The sequence below is a fragment of the Peromyscus californicus genome, unplaced genomic scaffold, assembly GCF_007827085.1.
Source record: "Peromyscus californicus insignis strain IS unplaced genomic scaffold, ASM782708v3 Scaffold_4__1_contigs__length_199733344, whole genome shotgun sequence".
NCBI classification, from domain to species: domain Eukaryota; kingdom Metazoa; phylum Chordata; class Mammalia; order Rodentia; family Cricetidae; genus Peromyscus; species Peromyscus californicus.
In genome coordinates, this window is record NW_026294562.1 from 38,183,632 (window position 1) to 38,205,142 (window position 21,511).

At 44.3% G+C, this 21,511-nt stretch overlaps 1 protein-coding gene across 1 annotated transcript in view; it reads left to right on the forward strand.

Annotated features, from left to right (window-relative positions):
* The first annotated feature begins 299 nt into the window (after nucleotides 1–299).
* Nucleotides 300–21,511, forward strand: part of Tjp2 (tight junction protein 2) — a 100,284-nt gene continuing 79,072 nt past the window's right edge. The window contains 2 exon segments of the mRNA XM_052763348.1: nucleotides 300–446; nucleotides 5,747–5,867. Coding sequence (XP_052619308.1) covers nucleotides 331–446; nucleotides 5,747–5,867 — 237 coding nt within the window. The 5' untranslated portion in view covers nucleotides 300–330.

Consider the following 21,511-nt stretch of genomic DNA (forward strand, 5'->3'; position numbering starts at 1 on the left):
AGATTTATGTGTGGATTAATCGGGGAGTGGACATCAGATGCTGTGTTTAAAGCCACCTCATCCCTGCAGATCATTTCTGTTAGTGCTTTATGCAGAGTTCTCCAGCTTTATCTAATACCGACATTGTGGGATCTGAAAGACCTCTTTTCATCCTCCCTGGCTTGGCTTCCTCCCACCCCTACACCCACTGATTGGACAGGTCCAGCTAAAGAGACTCAGAGCACTGGAAAGAAAGGACGAGTAGCAGCGTCTACTAGAGCAGATGTTAATTGAGTCGTTTTAGCTGAACAGTGACCAGAATTTACGGGACCGTGTACTGAGAGAGACAAGATGAGGTACAAGAAATACATGGCTATCCTGGAAGCAGCAGTGGGTATCACCCCGCTTAACAAAAGAGAGCTTCTCCCCGAGAGCCGGAGACACGTCAACCTGTGGCAGCATCCTGGGTAAGCAGAGGAGGCCCGAGCGTCTCTTCTAGTGATGGAAATGAGTTTTGGCTGTCTGGGGGACCAGAGAGAGGAAGGCCTCTCTCTCATGGGGATGCCAGTGTGGAGTTCTTCATTGAGAATGTTTGTTTCTTTCTTTCTTGGTGTATATAGTGCTCTCAAACATTTAAAAATATTGAAGGCAGGACACTGAACAGCTGAGAAGATGTAGTAATGGCCTGTTAAGAACACACTTTTACTGTTTCGATGTTCAATCTAAATAGAAAAAACACACTTTTTCTATTTAGATTTTCAATGTTCTCTCTCTCTCTCTCTTTCTCTCTCTCTCTCTCTGTATGTGTGTGTGTGTGTTGATGGCATCCATACCATAGCACACATGTGGAGGTCAGAAGACAACCCTCAAGAATATGTTCTCCCCTTCCTCCTTTACATGAGTTCAGGGGATTTGAACTCAGGGCGCCAGGCTTGCATGGCAAGCACTTTTACCTGTTGAGCCATCTCCCTAGTCCTGTTTTTGAAAAAAAAAAAAAAGTGGAACATGGTCTACAGATGTAGCAATGCTTATGGACAAAATTTCATGTATACCCTTCTTTCTTTCTTTTTTTGTACAGTGCAAATGTTTTTCATTATGGTGCATGTCAGCAGCTGTGGACTGCAGCTCTGTATTATAGCGCTTGGCTAGCTGGATGGTGAGGGTCATTCCTAGCACTGGTGTGTGTGTGTGTGAGAGAGAGAGAGACTGTATTTCAGGGATGTTTGGCCTGAAACAGTTTTCCTGTTACCATTCTTTGTGAAGCCCACTGAATTGCCACACTGGAGAACGTTTAGTTTTTTTTTTTTTGCAGGGTCGTGGGTCTCAGTGCAAACATTTCTAAGGCCCTTCTTTGTTTCTTGGCACGGTGAGCAGCTGCTGTTTAAGGTGGCTGCAGGATAGACCATATTTTTAGGGCCTGAATTTCATTTTTAAGCTGCCTGAGTTATGCAGCAGTCACCGGCCAACGTGAGTCACCTTTAGTAAGTGGGATTTCTTTTTAAAAATTAAAAATACTGGCTTCATTATATATTCATAATGGAAGATGTAGAAAATATAGAAAAATGAGTGGATTATTTATAGTTCCATTTCCCTAAGAGAATCAGCAGCATCACTGGCATCCTGAGAGTCAGTGCTTTTCAGCTTTGGAAGAGGAAGAGCATTTTGCCCGCCACTCCCAAGGGACATTTTGTAATGTCTTGGGGACATTTTTTTGTTGTTAGAATTCAAGGTTGGTGCTGCCATTGAGTGGGAAAGGCCAGAGTATCACCACATCCCACCATGCAGGGACAGCCCCTCCACAACACAGTGACTTAGCTACAAACTCCGGTCTCACTGCTCTCAAGACATTTGGTTGAGGTTTTTTTTTTTTTTTTTTTTTTTTTTCCTGTCTCTAAAAGGAGTTTTTTATTTTTATTTTTTATTAGACAAAGTTTTTTTCTTTGGTAAGTCTTAGGTCTGTGATGGAATTTGGAGACATTACTAAGTATATATCATTTTCTGTTTTTCTCCTGAAAGTCAAGTGTGGAGAGGTCATGCTGTAATGAATGAACTGATTTTTGTTGTTGTTTGCATTTTGTTTTTGAGACAGGGTCCCTCTATGTAGCCTGACTGTCCAAGAACTAATTATGTAGTCGAGGCTAGCCTCATACTCATAGATATCTGTCTGCCTCGGCCTATTGAGTGCTGGGATAAAAGGCATGTATTATCACATTGGGCATCTTTCTTACGATTTATTTTTATTATTGTTATTTTCTTTCTAATCAAATATAGCTTACTGGAGTCCTACCAAATTTATTTTCTCTTTCTTTCTTTCTTTCTTTCTTTCTTTCTTTCTTTCTTTCTTTCTTTCTTTCTTTCTTTCTTTCTTTCTCTTTCTTTCTTTCTCTCTCTCTCTCTTTCTTTCTTTCTCCCTTCCTTCCTTCCTTCCTTCCTTCCCTCCTCCTCCTTCTTCTTCTTTTTTTTTTTTTTTTTTTTGGTTTTTCGAGACAGGGTTTCTCTGTGTAGCTTTGCACCTTTCCTGGGACTCACTTGGTAGTCCAGGTTGGCCTCGAACTCACAGAGATCCGCCTGGCTCTGCCTCCCGAGTGCTGAGATTAAAGGCGTGCGCCACCACCGCCCAGTCTTCTTCTTCTTTAAAGACAGGGTTTTTCTGTGTAGCTCTGGCTGTCCTGGAACTCACTCTGTAGATCAGGCTGGCCTTGAACTCACAGAGATTTATTTGCCTGCCTGTGCCTCTCAAGTGCTGGGATTACAGGCAGGTGCCATCACTGCCCAGCTTACTTTCTTTAATTTTTAAGTTATTTTTATGTGTATGGGTGTTTTGCCTGTGCGTGTATCTGTATATCACATGCATTCCTGGTGCTCACAGAGGCCAGAAGAGGATGTTGTTGTATTCCCTGGAACTGGAGTTAAAGAGGGTTGTGAGCAGCCTGTGGGTGTTAGGAATCAAACCTGGATCATCTGGAAGAGTAGCCAGTGCTCTTAACCACTGAGGCATGTCTCCAGCCTGGAAGTTATTATTATTATTTTTCTTATTTTATAGAATCAAAATATAATTACATCACTACCCCCTTCCCCCTTGAAGTCTCGGGGCAGTCCTTCTTCAATCTGTTATTCTGCATTTCCAACATACTCACAGATGATGCTGAGGGGGCGGATGATGCTGTGGGTTTGGCACATGGACCACACAGGAAGCAGCATCCAGGGCCACACTTCCCTTTCCACTTGCTGTCTATCTTGAGACCTGGCACATTTATCTTGATGGCTTTTTATCCCAGTTCCTCCTCTCCCCGCCCGAAGCTGTTCAAGATCTCCATGGCTGGAAGGTAGATTGCTGGCCGTACTCCTATGAGGGGAATTTTCCCTTGAGCATTCCCCATGAACTGGGCATGCTGGTTCATGCCTGTAATCTCAGCACTGGGGAAGTGGAGGCAGGAAAATCATTTATTCTAAAAGCTACAGAGTAAATTTGAGGCCAGCCTGCACTACATAAGATTGCCCCCCCCCCCCAAAAAAAATGTAAGAAAGTTAAACCCAGGATGTTATAAATACACAAAAACGATGTTTTCAATAAAAGAGACTGTTCAGAGCTGATACCTGCAGAAAATCGCACATTCAGGCCAAAGGCGTAACCAAGCACATCTTGATTTGCTTGCGGCTTATTTATCTTTGGAAGTAATAATAGAAACTACGAACGGGCTGGGCTCGATCTGCTGCTTGCTTTGTAGGAAGTCCAGATGACCTTGAGTTAGCCTGGGCCTACATTTCCTGCTGATCCCTGGAGAGGGGAAATGGGCCTCTTGCCTGAACAAATAAAGTGGACCCCGTCCCTTACTTCAGGTTTGGTGGTGTGGGAAGGAGAGTGTTTAACTCAGGGAGCTGGTATCTTTTTGTGCCACAAACACAAGGAGAGTTGGCCCAGAAGTGGCTGGAGGGCACATTCTTCCTCCCACTGCGGGGATTCCCTGGGATGGCCCCAGCGGAGCCGCACAGCCCAGGTTCGAGCTTGCCCCCTTGTGGTAGCGGGCTGGAATGTGTAGGGTTAAATGTTCTTGAACTGAGCAATAGAAAGAAAACCTTTTTTTTTTTTGTGATGATGGTGGTCAGTCACACAGAGCTGTAAGCCAGTTTTCCTGAAATGGTACAAAGGAAATCCCTTTGCCGTTTGAAGTGTTTTCTCTTTGTACGCTTCAATATACTAAATTTTATACACATTTTACCATATTAAAAATTTCTTACCAGGCCCAGGAGACACATCTGTACTCCCTGCATTTGATGGGAAGAAGTAGGGTTCTGAGTTTGAGGCCAGGCTAGGCTATGTATGGAGACCCTGTGTTAAAAGGGGAGAAGTTTTCTCTATTTCTCAATTGTTTTTTCACCTGCTAAGTGCCCCCCCCCCTCCAGAAGGTAAATTCTCTGAAATTCTTGTACCTGGGGATTATCCTCTCAGGTGGGTTGGACCCAATGTCTACCATTTGATAAGTAGATTAATAGATTGTGGTATGTCCATACAGTAGAATGCTATTTTATTCATGACTGTAAGAAGTAATTAAGTATTGAAGGCTGGAGAGATTGCTCAGTGGTTAAGAGTGCATATTGCGCCAGGCAGTGGTGGTGCACGCCTTAAATCCCAGTACTGGGGAGGCAGAGGCAGGTGGATCTCTGAGTTCAAGGCCCGCCTGATTTACAGAGTGAGTTTCAGGACAGTAATACACAGAGGAAAACCAAAACCAAACCCTGTCTTGAAAAGCCCAGTAGGTAAATAGATAGATAGATAGATAGATAGATAGATAGATAGATAGATAGATAGATAGAGAGTGAGTGCATACTGCTCTTGCAGAGGATTGGAGCTCAGTTCCCAGCACCCATGTAACCTCCTTGCAACCTCCTGTAGCTCTAGTTCCAGGGGATCCAATACCCCTTTCTGGCCCCTGAGGGCTTTTTCCTACACAAGCTCACACACATGCATGTAAATAATTTTAAAAAGGTGCTGCATCCCCTGGAAATGGAGTTATAGTGGGTTATAAACTGCTATATGGGTATTGGAAACCAAACCTGGGTCCTCTACAAGAGCATTTTTAACCACAGAGGCAATTCTCCAGCCATATATATATATATAATGGGTTTCTGATATATGCTAAGGATGAACCTCAAATATGGGATGCTAAGTAAAAGAGAATCTGTCATATGGCTGTCACTATTGAAATGGACACTTACATGACACACACAAAATAGGTAATCCTAGGAGGCTGGAGAGACCGCTCAGCAATTAAAAGCCCTTGTTGCTCTTGCAGAGGACCTGGATTTAATTCCCAGCACTTGCGTGGTGGCTAACAACTGCCCGTAATTCTAGTTCCAGGGGCTCCAACACACTTTTCTGTCTCCTGCAGGTGCTGCATACACACAGCACCCAGACATACATGCAAGCAAGAAACTCATACACATAAAAGAAAAATAAATATTGTTTTTAAAGAAATGACTTACAAAAAAATAGGTAAACCTCTAGAAACAAATGAAATCGCCTCGGGTCAGAGGGCGGGGAGAGAATTGTGGGGCTAGAGGGTGATTGCTAATGGATGTTGGGTTTCTTTTGGGGGGGATAATAGGTGTTGTGAAATGGATTACTTATACAGCCTGCTGTATAAATCTGTGTCTATTTAAAAGCCATACTGTGGGGTGAGCTGTGATGTTCAAATGTCACTGTATTCCCCGGAATCTCATCAAGCTGAGGGTGAACACTTAGATCTAATCATACTGTCTCCTCCAGGGTGCGGAGTACTGCCTTACTGTCCTCTCCCTGTGAGTGGGACTGGTACCCAGGCTACAGCGCCAGACCCAAGTACTCAGCAGATCACAGACCGGTGTCCTCATACAGCCTGTTCTCCCAGGTACTTGCTTACTTGTCTCTTATTAACCTAGTCACTGGCTCACACCAAAAATTCAATATATTATCTCACATCATCGATAAAGACAGGGTCATTATTTTCAAGGTTGCCGGGTATGTATATGTATGTTTTCTAGAGAAATTTGATGGTACTATCTTCTTTACTGAGTGAAGAGCTGAAGTATGGTATCTGGGCTGTAGACATAGCTCAGGCCTTAGGTTCAATCCCCACTCTTGCGTAAAAAGCAAATGAGGAGTGATAGCTTAGCCGTGAGAAGCACTTGTCGTGTCTCGCCAAGGTTGGGTGCTGTATTTTCTTGGCCAAGGCGTGTGTGGAGCTCTCTTATGGTTCAAAATCAACTCATAGCAGGTAGGAGTAGCATTTGGTGTGCCTGGTGTCTGAGGTTGGAGATCATTTTGGCAGGTCACAAATGTAGTTCATCATCATTGATAGGGCAAAATTATGTAATAGTGGGAGGTGCTTGGGAGACTATTGAAAAAAAAAGAGCACACTGGCTTCTAAAGGGAGATTTTGTACTCAGTTTTAGTGAGGAGCTCAGAGCGAGCATTACAGTTTACTACTCACTTTTAAGGATGAATTATACAAGATTTACAAGGTATTAGGTTTTATTTCAACAGATGCTTGGGTGTATTTGTCCTTAGGGTTTAGCCTCTGCTGTAGCCCATGTGTGGCTGGCCCAGATGGGGTTGGACTTTTCTTCATGTGCTTGGTTCATAATTCCACCTGCTTTAGCTGGCATTTCCTGCCTGTCTGGAGAATTAGAGTTGAGTGGTGTGTGAACTGCATGCTCCGGAACGGCAGGTAGCCGCTGTTCAGGGCCCAGGCTGTGGCTTTCTTACTGTATGGTCTTAGATACAGGTCTCAATGCCTGTGAACCTCGGAGTTGAGGCGGAGTCAGATTGAAGCGAATGACTTAACCATCGTCGAGGACCAGGCACATACCCAGGCCTTGCTTGGAGTCCGGTGGCCTGAGATCGTTTTAGTTGGATTTTTCTATTGAGAAAAAGTCTGATATAAACAACTAAAGAAGAGAAAGAAACCGATTCTGGCTTGCGTTTTCAGAGTTTTAAGCCCATGGTCAGCCTGCTCCATGTTTCTGGGTCGGTGGGGAAGTAGTGCATCACGCACAGAGGCTGTTCACTTCACAGCAGCCAGGAAGCAGAGAGAGAGATAGGAAGGACACAAGACTGAGGTCATAAGGTCATGCCCCATCACCAGCTTCCTACAGCCAGGCCTTACCTCCTAAAGCTTTTAGCACCTCTCACATCTAGAGACCTAGTCTTTAATACGTGAAACTGTGCTGGACATTTTATATTTAGACCCAATGAGCATGCTTGAATGGGGGGAGGTCTCATCCACTGAATCCATGGGGTTATGAGTAGGTTTGTTGGTTTGTTGGGATGTTCTGTATAGAGTTCTGAAAGGTCTCAAGTGTTGGAAATTTGCTTATCCAGACGGCAGAAGTGCTTTTTCTGAAACTAGAGGTCTAGGTGGGATCTGCTAATTTAGTCAAATGATTGGGAGGACAGCATAGAGTGTCTCAGTCCTCTGAGATGCTCTAACAGAAGAACTGGAGCTGTGAACTTTAAAAACATCAAAACTAACTCTCTCTTTGTCTCTGTCTCTCTGTCTCTCTGTCTCTGTGTGTGTGTGTGTGTGTGTGTGTGTGTGTTAGGATTGAACCCAGGGTCTTGAGACTGTTAGGCATGTGTGTGTGTGTGTGTGTGTGTGTGTGTGTGTGTGTGTGTGTGTGTGTTAGGATTGAACCCAGGGTCTTGTGACTGTTAGGCACACACTCCAGCCCACAGAATCAATATCAAGTCACCCGTATATTTCGCATCTGGTGAAGGACCACTTCTTCATACATGCCTTCTTCTCACTGTTCTGTTGAGAGCCTTTTTTGTTCTGTTGTTTTGTTTTTTGAAACAGGGCTCTCACTATATTACCTCAGACTCAGAAAGATCTGCCTGCTTCTGCCTCCTGAGTACCGGGACTGAAGGAGTGTGTCGCTACCCTTTATGTTTTTTGGGACAGGGCCTCACAATATCCTCTGGGCTAATCTGGAACTCTCGTGCTGTAGAACAGGCTGGCCTCGAACTGCTAGTGGTCCTCCTGTTTCTGCCTCCTGAGCGCGGGGATTGGCAGGTGTGTGCTGCCACAGTCAGCGGGGAGCCTCTTTCACAAGAAAATTAGTTCTGAGGGCAGAGTCCCCATAACCTAATCACCCCTGAAATGCCACCTCCTAGTACCATCACACCCAGAGGTTAAAATGCGCGCGCGCGTGCATGCTTGAGTGCGTGTGTTTGGACACAAACAAGCATACGATGGTCGAGGGATCAGAGCTAGCAGTGCGTGCTGTGGAGATGCTCTTCCGGACTCCAGCAGGACCATCCTGGGAAGTCCTTCTTTGTTCTGAGTTTTGTATCTGTGACTGGCAAGCCTTCCCCACAGCAGCCAGGCTTCTGAAGTCAAGTCAGCTCCTGCTCTTTGATGTGTTAGTGGCAAACCACACAGGGAAGAGAAAGGATATGTAAGAAATAGACCACCAGGATAACAGTTAGACTTTTCCTGACAAAAATGGCAAGATACTGGTTTGGGGATTTGGTGTTTTGAATGTAAATCGCAAGGAACTTGGAGATGTCTTGGAGATCACCCTTCGCTAATTTATTTAAAACACAGATCATCCAGGCATGGTGGCGCATGCCTTTGATCCCAGCACTTGAGAGGCAGGGGCAGGCGGATCTCTGAGTTTGAGGCCAGCCTGGTCTACAGAGTTCCAGGACAGCCAGGGCTATTACATAAACACCGTCTTGAAAAAACAAAAACAACAATCACAAAAACACAGATCAAGGACTCTCCCTTGATTAGCTGGAACCCATACTTGAGTTTGTGTTATTTTTCTCAACTCTCTTAGAGATACTCTTGGGTGTGTCGTATCTGACTCCCGAGTGCCTTTCTCAACTCTTGTGCTGAAGCTTGGGCAAGACTGAGTCCCCAACTGCTTTACAGACAAAGGACTAGATCATAGCTTGAGAGGCAGGAAAGGTCACATGCGTTCTGGAATTTGAGTAAACTTTTCGTGACTGAAGTCAGTGTGATGATACATGCCTGCAAACTCATCAAGCAGGAGGAGGATCGCTGTGAGTCTGAGGCCAGCCTGTGGTACATAATGAGACCCTGTCTGGAAAAAAAAAGTTTCATTTGTGTGTTTTAACCTGGGCCGCACATCCTGGGTGAGGGGAGGCTTTGATTTGCCTTCTTGCATGCTTTTCAACTTAGATCTCTCACCCTGCTTACTCCAGGAGTGTGGGAGTAGCTTGGTGCAGTCAGCCTCTGAGAACATGAGAACATGGCCAAGCAAGCTCTCCCAGACGTCCTGGGGCAGAGGCACCCAGACCAGGCATCCCAATCACCATTTATTCCACTTAAATACACACGGGGAGAAGCAGGGAGAGAGATGGGACCTATGATAAAATTAGGATGCAAATGGGACACACTTCTTTTTACAAAAGGGCTAGCTTTCCCAGCTGGTCACAAAAAGAAGATGAGGGACAAGAGGGCTCAGCAGAGGGCAGGTGTCTGAGACCAGCTTTGTGTACTCTGCAGTGAGGACCCAGGGCAGCCTTGTCAGTAGCTGTGACTGACCAAGCATCAGTGCTTGCCTGCAGCTCAGGGAAGTCTGCATGAGGCCAGGATATGATGTGTGCCCTCACTGGTGACCACGGCAGATGCCAGCTGTCAATCTGGAGGTAATATAAGTTTGGCTTTATTATAATACTAACGTTTATGAAATATATTAACAACTTAAGTAGCAAATTATGAGATACTATAATTATATAAAAATATAGTTATGGGCCTGAGAGATGGCTCAGCAGTTAAGAGCATTGGCTGCTCTTCCAGAGGACCCAGGTTTTATTCCTGGCACCTATGTGGTGGCTCATTGCCATCTGTAACCCCAGTTCCAGGGCATACGATGCTTTCTTCTAGACTCCACGGGCAGCAGGCAAACACATAGTACATAGATATTCATGCTGATAAAGCATCCATATATATAAAAATTTAAAAGTAGAATTATAAGTAAAATATCTAGTAAATTATTTAAGCTTATTAAATAAATATTATCAATTTGAGATTTCTTTTTCCATCCTTTCTGTTTGTTTGGTTTTGGTTTTTTGAAAGACAGTTTCTTTGTGTAACAGTCCTGGCTGTCCTGGAACTCACTTTGTAGACCAGGCTGGAACTCACAGGAATTCACCTGCCTCTACCTCCCTAGTGCTAGAATTAAAGGTGTGCACCACCATGCCCGGCTGATGCCTGACTCTTAAAACTGTTGACTTCTATACCATCTGTGCTAAAATAAATCTGAGGAGTTTCATCCATCTTTTTTCTAGGTTTTCATGCTCGTTTTATTTTTCTATATTTAAAATTTTTTATTTACTATTATTAACGTGTGTTCACACGTGGGGGCACACCAACTCCGTGGAATCGTTCGGTTTTTTCCTTCCACCTTTACAGCAGGGATCAAACTCAGGTCATCGAGCTTGTGCAGGCTTCTCATAGTCTACCTGCTGACTATCTCAACGGTCCCTAAACCAGTTCCAAAAACAACTTTAAAGAATGATATGGTGGGGTGTCTTCTTACAGATGGTTTATGCTCTATGAAAAGACAGTTAAGCAACATTCTTGTTTTTTTTTTTTTTTCCCTTCTTCTTCAAGACAGGGTTTCTTTATGTAGCCTTGGCTGTCCTGGAACTGACTTTGTAGACCAGGCTGGCCTTGAACTCACAGAGATCCACCTGTCTGGCTCCTGAGTGCTGGGATTAAAGGCATGTGCCATCGCCGCCTAGTAACGTTCTTGGTTTTTAACATTTTTTTATTTTGGAGTGGTGGTGGTATTGAACTCAGGGCCTACCACATACTAATAAGCACATGTGCCACCACTGAGCTAACCCTCTGATGATTCTTTTTGGGGGGGGCAGTTATTTTTGAGACAGGGTCTCACTATGTAGTCTTGGCTATCCTGGAATTCACTGGGTAGACCAGGATGGCCTTGAACTCACAGAGTCCCATCTGTCTCTTCCTCCAGAGTGCTGGGAGTAAAGGCACTAGCTACGTCCAGCCCTCTAAGATTCTTCTGTGCAGCACAGGAGGTCACATAAGAGTTTCTGTACACCTGGGTGTGTAGAGTTGGACTCAGTGTCATGCTTCTCTATTCAAAGATACCCAGGTGGAGAGTGCTCTTCCAGTGACCTAGAGCACTTGCTCAGAAGTGACATTTTGTTACTTCTTTCCCCCTATTACTGGTCTGTACCACTGAGCTCTGTTCCCCAGGCCTATTTTTTGTTTGTTAGCTTGTTTATTTTTTTTTTTTTTTTTGGTTTTTCGAGACAGGGTTTCTCTGTGTAGCTTTGCGCCTCTCCTGGAACTCACTTGGTAGCCCAGACTGGCCTCGAACTCACAGAGATCCGCCTGGCTCTGCCTCCCGAGTGCTGGGATTAAAGGCGTGCGCCACCACCGCCCGGCGGCTTGTTTATTTTTATTGTGTTTCCTTTTTAACTGGATCTTTTACGAAATGTTTCACTGATACTCTAGGACTTTGGACATAATCTCTTTATGTAGCCCTGGGTGACCTGGAACTTGCAGGCAGACTTCAAATACCTTACCCTCCTGCCTCTGGAGTCTCCAAAGTGCTGGGATTGTAGGCTTGCACCCCCACCCCAATTCATTTTATTGCCTTTGGTGATCCGCTGTAGGGTTTGAGCAACTGAACATTGACCATGTACATAAAAGTAGTAATTAATTGATAGCCAAGTATATGTGTACACAAGTAAACATACTTGTCTTAGTTACTTTTCTATTGCTGTGAAGAGACACTGTGACCAAGGCAGCTTATAAAAAGAAAACAGCACTTGGGAGGCAGAGGCAGGTGGGTCTCTGTGAGTTTGAGGCCAGCCTGGTCTACAGAGTGAGTTCTACAACAGCTAGGGTTGCACAGAGAAACTTTGTCTCAGATAGATAGATAGATAGATAGATAGATAGATGGATGGATGGATGGATGGATGGATGGATGGATGGATGGATGGGGAAATAAACAAGAAAGAGAGAGAACAGTTGACTTAACTGGAGTTGGGTTAAGCTCTGGCCCAAGACCTTATTGACAAGGCTGAGCACTATCTTGGCCTCTGCCTACGGCCTGGACAATCCTGACACTTTGCCCTGAAAAATCTCCTAAAAGCCAGGGCCCACATAGGACTATCTGCCTCTTTCCAACTTAAAATTTCCTCCCAAATAGCACCACAGGCCTCCAAAGAGGGTTTAAAAATATGTGTGTATGTTTGTAGGTATGTGTGAGAGAGAACACATATGTGCTACATATGTGTGTGGTCAGAGGACAACTTTCAGGAGTTTGCTCTCTCCTATCATGTAGGTCTGGGGGATGGAACTCAGGTTGTTAGACTTGGCAGCAGGGTAGGCCTTGCCCACTGAACCATCCTGCTGGCCCCCTTCCCAGACTCTTAAACCATCAGGGCCAAAGCTGAATCTGAACTGCAGAGCCAATTTTTTGGTCACTTGGGAGGTCAACTAAACTCATCATACTCAGAAATATTACTGGTCCTTAACACCAAGCAGAGGATGCTGTGGCTGGGGTGTTTGCTCTGGGCAGGCAGAGGGGAAGGCAGTAAGTGGGAAGTGCCATCTGCCAAGAAGTGATCCCTGTGAGCCTAACTTCTTTGTACTTACAGTAACATCTTTCATCGCGGCAATAACATTCATGGCGCTGTATTGCCAGCGATAACAATGCAGTTCAAAAGGCGGGGACATAGATAATCGGCTGCTTTGCTTTCTTTGGCCCCAGCCTTCCTATTATACTCCTTAGACTGAGCTTTCCCTAGCCAGACCACCCAGGGCCTTTTCAGAGCAGCCCTATGTTCCTGAAAAGCTTGTTTCTTGGAGTCCATTTCCTTGCCGTAGCTGTAACTTTCTCTGGGCATCGCTTCCTCGTACCCACTCAAGTGGGTGCTTCCTAGTTCAGGCAGAGAAAGGAATCTAAGCAGGAAGCCCATGCCCGTCTGTAAACATGGGCCTGAGGAAGGAAGATCCCAAGTTGTGAGCCAGTCTGGGTTACAAAGACCTTGTTCCCCAAACACAAACTGAAAGAAGAAAAGAAAAAAAACCTAAGCAGGAGAGGAGCGCCAGTGAAGATTCTGGGGCAGGAATGACGGAGGCGGCGTCTCCGAAGCCACAGCCACAAAGAACTCGGGTGTGACTGCTGGCAGGGAGCTTGTGAGACTGTATAGCCTGCAAGGTTGGAGAAGGTGGGGTCACCTCAGCAGACCTTGGAGGCTATCTGAGGTCTAGCTGCTGCAGCAAGGGATTCAAAACACAGGTGTTCGTTTCTCACAGTTCTGGAGACTAGGCAGTCCAGATCAACACGCTGGATGATTCAGTTTTTTGGTTTTTTTTTTAAGTTTTAGTTTAATTTTATTAGTTTGTGTGTCTGCGTGTTTTGCCTGCATGTCTGTCTGTCCATCATGTGTGTGTGGTGCCCTCAGAGGCTTGAGAAGGGTGTTAGATCACCTGCAACAGGAGTTACAGGTGGTTGTGAGCTGCCATGTGGGTGCTGGGGATTGAACCCGGGTTCTCTGGAAGAGCAGCCTGTGTTCATAACCACTGAGCCATCTCTTTAGTCCTCCAGATTCAGGTCTTGATGAAGACCTTCACCTTTTGCTGGCTAGAAGAGACTTCATTTCTTAGTATAGTATTTCCTAAAGGTGTGGGGACGAATCCATCCATCTCATTATGAGGATCTTATTCTTTTTTCCCCTTATGTCTATGTGTATGCATGTGTGTATGTGTATTTGTATGTGTATTTATGCAGGTGTGTCTGTGTATCTATGCAGGTGTGTATGTGTATTTGTATGTGTATTTATTCAGGTGTGTTTGTGTATTTGTATGTATATGTATGCAGGTGTGTATGTGTATTTGTATGTGTATTTATGCAGGTGTGTATGTGTATTTGTGTATGTATACAGGTGTGTATGTGTATTTGTATGTGTATGTATGCAGGTGTGTGTGTGTATAGGTCTGTATGTGTATTTTGCAGGTGTGTATATGTATGTATTGTGTGTGTGTATTTGTGTATGCATGCAGGTGTGTGTATATATACAGGTGTGTATCTATGTATGCAAGCGTGTGTGTGTATTTGTATATGTATGCATGAAGGTGTTTATCTGTATGTATGCATGTGTGTATGTGTATTTATATGTGTATGTATGCAGATATGTATGTGTATTTGTATGTGTATGTTTGCAGGTGTATATATGTATATGCATGTGTGTCTTTGTATTTGTATGTGTATGTATGCAGGTGTGTGTGTATATATAGGTGTGTATGTGTATGTATGCATATGTATCTATTTGTATGTGTATGTATGCAGACGTGTATGTAGGACAGAGGTTAATGTCAGGTCTCATTCTTGACTATTTTCTACTTTACTTGCTGTGATGTTTCATGTTAGGCTCAGAGCTTGCTGATTCAGTGTGGTTAGTCAGCTTGCCCAGGGGATCCCCTCTCCACCTCTGTGCTGAGGTTACAGGTGGGCCACCACACCCAACTGACATCTATGTGGGTACCAGGGATCTGAAATCCTGTCTCCATGATGTGTGACAAGCACTTTCTCCATCAAGCCATCTCCCCATCCCCCAAGGGTAACACTTTGAAATCTAAGTTTGGGGGCTGGAGAGATGGCTCAGAGGTTAAGAGCACTGCTTGCTCTTCCTAAAGGTCCTGAGTTCAATTCCCAGCAACCACATGGTGGTTCACAACCATCTGTAATGAGATATGGTGCCCTCTTCTGGCCTGCAGGGATATGTGCAGGCAGAACACTGTATACATAATAAATAAATCTTTAAAAAAAAAATCTAAGTTTGGATTGGTGACCTTTTGAGTGCTTGGTGGCCTCTCAAGAGTTTAAACACAAAAAACAACAGGATCTCATTTTCCTGATTAAAAAAGATCATCTTGGCTGCTGGGAGAATTGGATGGGAGGCTGGATTCAGGGAGACAGTGAAGAGGCAGGTTTTGAGAAGAGAGACTTTGTACAATAAAAAGCATGTAATCTAAAAAAAAAAGTATCACAATGTTTTCCATTTTGATTTTTATTAATTTCCAAAGTATCTTTGAAAATTTACCACTGCAAAACTGTGTGTGTGGGATCCCTTTCTTTACTCTTTTGATGAGATTTTTGGGGATTCTTCATCATGTTGAAGAAGCATTTATTGTTGGTGTTTTGTTCAAATTTAGTGGTGGTGGTGGTGGTGGTGGTGGTGGTGGGTCATGGTTGTTATGTGTCCCCCACCCCCCACACTGTGTTGTGTGGGTCTGGTGTCCCCATGCCCTTCCTAATGACACTGCCTTCACCTGTAGGGACCGAACCCAGGCCTCATACAATACTTCTAGTGAGCTATAACCATGGCCCTCACTTAGCTTTCTTTTTTTCTATCAGCATCAAATAAAGTTTTATTTACTAGTTTTAAGTAAAATAGTATATTTCTGTTTTTGTTAAACTTATTCTTCTTTCTGGGTAGTCATCCATGTAACCTTCTGTTTGGGTATATGTCTAGAATATTTGTCTGATTTCAGAGGTGGTTGTTAGCTAGGTCTTAGATTATCTTTAAACATTTCTTGGGCTAGTGGGATGGTTCTTCTGGTAGATGATCTGGCGACCTGGTTGGACTTATAGGACCCACATGGTCGATGGGAAGAACTGACTCCTGCAAGTTGTCCTCTGACCCCCACACCTATGCCGTGGCATGCATAAGCATGTGTGCACATGCACACACATACAGATCAACAAATATTTAAAAAAAAGAAAAGAAAAAGAAAAAAATGCCCTTGCTTTTCTGAGCTGTGAAGTGTTTTTTTAGTGAGCATTTACTTGGTCATTTTTACAGAACTCACTGGTGTAAAAATTTAACAGAAATGCAAGCTGTCCATCGCAACTATTACACAGTGTAATGCTCTTAATTTATTGATCGGAAAAATGTTCCTGGGTGGAAATTGCACTGTTTTTTTGAGACTCTGAAATATCTAGACAGCTTTCTGCTCTTTCCCTGTATAATGGCATGAGAACAATCTCCAAGGCAGGCAGCTGCAAATTACTTTCCAGTCAACCAGAAACACTGTTTGCAAAGGTAAACCAATGGTCTTTCATTGGTCGAAAGATAGAAGTCTGAGAACTTTCTAGTAGTTTATAATGTGCTCACATTTAGCTTACATGCTTGTAAGTGCTGTGTTGAGAGCCTGCAAATAAACGGCTCTCTGCAGGCTTTATGACCCTATGACTCAGAATTAAAATAAGCTTTGCCACACTGTCATATTTCCAGAGCCATTTTGTTTTTTTAATTGGCATATTTATAATCATGTTAGATGACTTAATGACCATAAAATTGATTTTGTATAATGAAAGAGTATATGAGCATAAGAAAATCTAACTAACTTTGGAACCTTCAGTGAGTTGTGGAGATAGACACACAAACAGCATTTTTTTTTGTTTGTTTTTTGTTTTTTGAGACAGGGTTTCTCTGTGTAGCTTTGCGCCTTTCCTGGAACACACTCTGTAGCCCAGGCTGGCCTCGAACTCACAGAGATCCGCCTGGCTCTGCCTCCCGAGTGCTGGGATTAAAGGTGTGCACCACCACCGCCCGGCCAATTTTTTTTTTTTTTTTTTTCCGAGACAGGGTTTCTCTGTGTAGCTTTGGCTGTCCTGGAACTCACTTGGTAGCCCAAGCTGGCCTCAATTTCACAGAGATCTACCTGCCTCTGCCTCCCAGAATGCGGGGATTAAAGGCGTGTGCCACCATGCCTGGCTACATTTTTTTTTTTAAGATTTTTAAATTTTATTTTATGTGTATGAGTGTTTTGCCTGTATGTGTGTATGTGTACTATGTGCCTGCCTTTGGAGATCAGAAGACAGCATCAGGTGCCCTGGAACTGTAGTTATGGATGATTATAAGTCACCATGTGGGTGCTGGGAGTTGAACTCTGGTCCTCTCCAAGAGCAACAAATGCTCTTAACCACTGAGCCATCTCTCCAGCCCATAGAGAGCAGTTTTCACCACTTTATAGATATCATACTTTTAGATTCTAGGAGGAATTATTTACAATTGCAGGGCTTGGGGCCCAGCAGTTAAGAGTACATACTGTTCTTTTTTGTTTGTTTGTTTTTTGGTTTTGGTTTTTTTGAGACAGGGTTTCTCTGTGTAGCTTTGCACCTTTCCTGGAACTCACTTTGGAGACCAGGCTGGCCTCGAACTCACAGAGATCTGCCTGGCTGTGCCTCCAGAGTGCTGGGATGTGCGCCACCACCGCCCGGCAACATACTGTTCTTACAGGGGGTGTGTCAGAGGGCTCACAGCCACCTTTAACTCCAGCTTCAGGGAAGGTTTTTGAGATTTTTGTTGTTGGTGGTGAAGGTAGACCATTATAAATGATTTTGGGAATTAGACCATCAACCTTCCTCCTCTGGTTTTTGCCTGGTATTTACCATGGGTTATAATTTCTAAACTTATTTACTTTCTTGATTATCTACCTCTATTTTTAAATCTTTATTAAAATTTTGGTAGTTTGTGAAACAGTGGCTATCACTGATGCACGTGGTACATAATTGTATCTTGCTCATATTTGCAGAACTATAAAATACTTCATGATTCCTTGTGGTGGGGCTGTGCCCATCTCTGTTCGTCTCTGCTGTCGGTTTGAATGAGGCCCACACAATTCTAAAGTCTGTTTTTAGGGCCTGAGGATGGAGCTCTGTGGTCCGTTGCATGTTTAGTATGCATGTGCTCGTGAGGCTCCAGGCTCTGTCTCCAGCACAGGGAAGATCGGAGGAGAGACATAAATCATTCTACCAGGGTGGACAGGTTGGGCAGGAATGTGTGGCACTTGAAGTTCCACATTCAAGTAAACAGTGCTTTAGTAATGTAGGATTTGGAAAGCTAGATAGCCAGTCACCAGCTCCCCCCCCCCCCCAAAAAAAAAAAAAAAACGAACCAAAGAAAAGTAGTTGAACCACCTTTGAGGGTGAAAGGACCAGTATGTGACAGCTAAAGGTGAAGTCAAGGGTGGAGCAGGAGTTGAGGCGCCCCTCCCCCACTCCTGAAGTAGCTTTGCGGGAGGGCAGTGGGGTGGTGTAGGAGCTGCCCCGCAAGGCAAGAGGGTGGTTGTCTAGAACTACTGTTAGGAGTGAGGAGGTGCAGGGAGGTGCAGGGGAGAAGCTGTGGTCACCAGGAAGGTAAGGGAAGCACCTCCTCCTTTTGAGAAGTGTCGGGGGTCACACGGGGCTTCTTTTGACTTGTCATCTTTTTTGTGTCTATCTTTCTCTTCATCGTGCTGTGGGCAGCTCCCTGTTATATGCTGTCTTTATCTCTCTCTGCCTACCCTAGGGAGTAAGGTAGGCATTTAAGAAATGTTTGTGGAAGGGGTGGGTCTGTGCGATTCCAGCCTGTCTCAGGTGTAGAAAGTCACCTGGAGACTTTTCAGTGTGAGTTTATATTGCTCCCAACTGAAGAAACTATGTAACCATGTTGCACGTGCGCGCACACACACAGATACATATGTATCTATATGTATGGGGGGGAGGAGAAGGGATGGGGTGGGAGAGAATATTTCTTTATAAAGATCTCAGATCTTAACTTTTTCTTAAGGGCTGGGATAGCTGCTCAAGCCCACAAGGCAAGCACTCAGTCCTGCCCCCACCCACTTCTTTTTTTTTGTCGAGGCTGTCCTGGAACTGGCTGTGTAGTTCAGGCAGAGAGTGACTTGGAGACGCTCCTACTTCAGCCAGTAGCCTGATTTCCTGTTTAGATAGATTCCTCTCTCTGCCTGGTGAGCATATCTTAGTATTCTGTGGGAAATCTCACTAAATGCATTTGAGTTGTTTTATTTTATTTATTTGAGAACAGACTCTTACTGTGTAGTCCTGGCTGGATTGGAACTTACTGTGTAGACCAGGCTGACCCAGAACTCAGAGATACCCACCTGCTCTGCCTCCAGGGTGCTGAGACTAAGTTGTTTCAACTAATCTAGTTCAGAAACCTTATACATTGTAATTTACAAACTGCAGAAACATTGACTATACTTTTAAAAGGAAAATTCTATTCACAATGCTGACATCAAAACATTTTCCCCATATACTTACTGATTTTTTTTATATATTTTCATGCTTTATTAATTGTTATCACAGGTTAGATAAAACTTGTGTTCATTTTCATTGACAGTTAACATGGTCATTATTCTCCTTGCTATGTAAGTTTTCTCCTACTGTAGTTAACCTTTTGTTGTTGTTTATCCTGGAGATTGAACTTGGCCTCACACATGCTAGGCAAGCATTCTACCACTGGGCTATATCCTGGTCCTTTTCTTATTTTTTATTTTGAGATAGTGTCTAAATTGCTCAAGTTAGCCTTGAAATAACTCTATTGTCCAGGCAGGTCATGACCTTGAACAGCTGCTCCCTCCCACTCCCCAAGTAGATAAGTAGCTGGGATTATAGGCCTGACTTATTTATGTGTTGATGTTTATATTTTTGTTTTGTTTTGTTTTGCTTTTTCTTCATTGAGGTAGATCTTTCTAGAGAAGTTAAGGCTGGCCTGTAACTCAAGATTCTCCTGCCTTAGTGCTGGGGTTATAGACATACATCACTATGTAGGGCTGAGGAAACGCTGAAGGAAGACCCCAGACTCAAACAGTGTGCAAGAACACAGAGCGTTTATTAGACCACATGCATGTGGGGTTGTTCACCTGTGCAAAATGGTGACGACCCTGAGAAGGATGTGCAAGCTTCTTTTAAGCACAGCTAAGGGGAGTTTCGGGGTCAGCTTCATAAGTGGTTAAGCAAGCAGCAGTTACATTAGTATATTTCTAATTGGCTGAGGTTTAGTCTCATTACTTTTGGATACATCTGCACAAGCTTGGATGTGACTCAGAAGGGGCTGCTGGGTTTGTCCTTGAGACACTGTGGGGCTGACTTAGACCCTCTGTGTCCGTTCTCTCCCTCGACCATGAATGTAAGGGCCTTGTAGATAAATGGCCCTTTGCTGGAAAAGACACCTGTTTGCCCTTCTCAGGGAACTGGCCCCTAAATTCAGTTGTGAAAGTGGGAGAGTTTAACCCCTTCAACTAATGCTAGGCTTGCTTTCCATTAAGTAGGACTTACTAGTGCTTTATCACTGAACATAGATGGGAACAGACACCTGGTAAAGTAATGGAACTTCAGATTGGAACAGCTTTGGCCAATATTAGCAGTGGGTCTCTGTGAAGCAATTAGGTTCAGAGTCAGTTTTTTGTTTGAAAGACAGGTGATGTCGTATAGCCCAGGCTGGCCTTCAACTCACTATATTGCGAGGGTACTTCTGATTCCCCCCCCCCTTCACCTCCTGAGTGTGCCACCACACTGTTTATGTTGTGCTAGGGCTCAAACTCAGGACTTTGTGCATATTGGCTAAGCTCTACCAGTGGAGCTACATCTCCAGTCCCAGGAAGTTCTTTTTTTTTTTTTTTTTATTTTTTTCCCCGAGACAGGGTTTCTCTGTGTAGTTTTGTTGCCTGTTCTGGATATCACCCCATAGACCAGGCTGGCCTCACAGAGATCCGCCTGGCTCTGCCTCCTGAGTGCTGGAATTAAAGGTGTGCGCCACCACCGCCCGGCCCCAGGCAGTTCTTGATGACTTCCTCACAGCTCTGTCTCATTGGCTATGTTCCCTTTCCTAAAACTCACTCTGCCCATGACTTTTTGCCCATTCTTCCCCAGAAAGATTCTTCTGCCCTTTCAGGCTTGCTCTGCTCTGTTCTGCAGAGTCCTAAGACTCCTTGCATGCTGGCATTCCCATAGGCAGGTCCTGTCTTTGGTCCAGCCTTGCCTCTAACTACATCTTTGTCTGAATAGACTCATCCCTTCTCATGACGTCAACTTTCACAACTCTGTGATGACTCCCAGACCTCTCTGTCCTGGTGCTCAATAATCCCTCCTGTAGTTGACACTTGGTCAATGCTGAATTACTGAGCATCTCCACCTGGGTGAGACATCGCTCTTGACTGTTGTGTCTCACTAAAAACTCATTCATTATCCTTCCTCAGGCCCCTCCCAAGGTAAACGCCCTCTCCTGAATTCTCCACTGTGGTCAAAGGCATGTCTACGTAAGTAAGTATGCCACAAACCTGAGAGTCATGCTGGACCCACTTCCCTCTTGTCTCTCACAACCGCTCAGTCGTCCAGCCAACTGAACCACTTCCTCAGTTTCTTTTGAATCTGGCTTCCTTTCATCTAATGCCGGCTGACTTTAGAACCACGTCATATTTCACCGGCTTTCCCACAATGGTAGTAGGTACAGATTAAACTCTGACCACTATTCCCCAGATCCTAACTGCCAACCCTATCTTCCCAGAAGACAACTGAGATCTACATAAAATGCTAACTTAATCCCTCCCATTTTTGTAAGGGTGCTCAGCACCTGCCGATCTGGACCACTTCACATCAGGATACCCTTAGGGAAAGGCTGCTAGAGGCAGATTCTTTGTTTCTATATGCTATTATTTTCACCAAGAAGACCTTTTCCTTTCATTTTGTC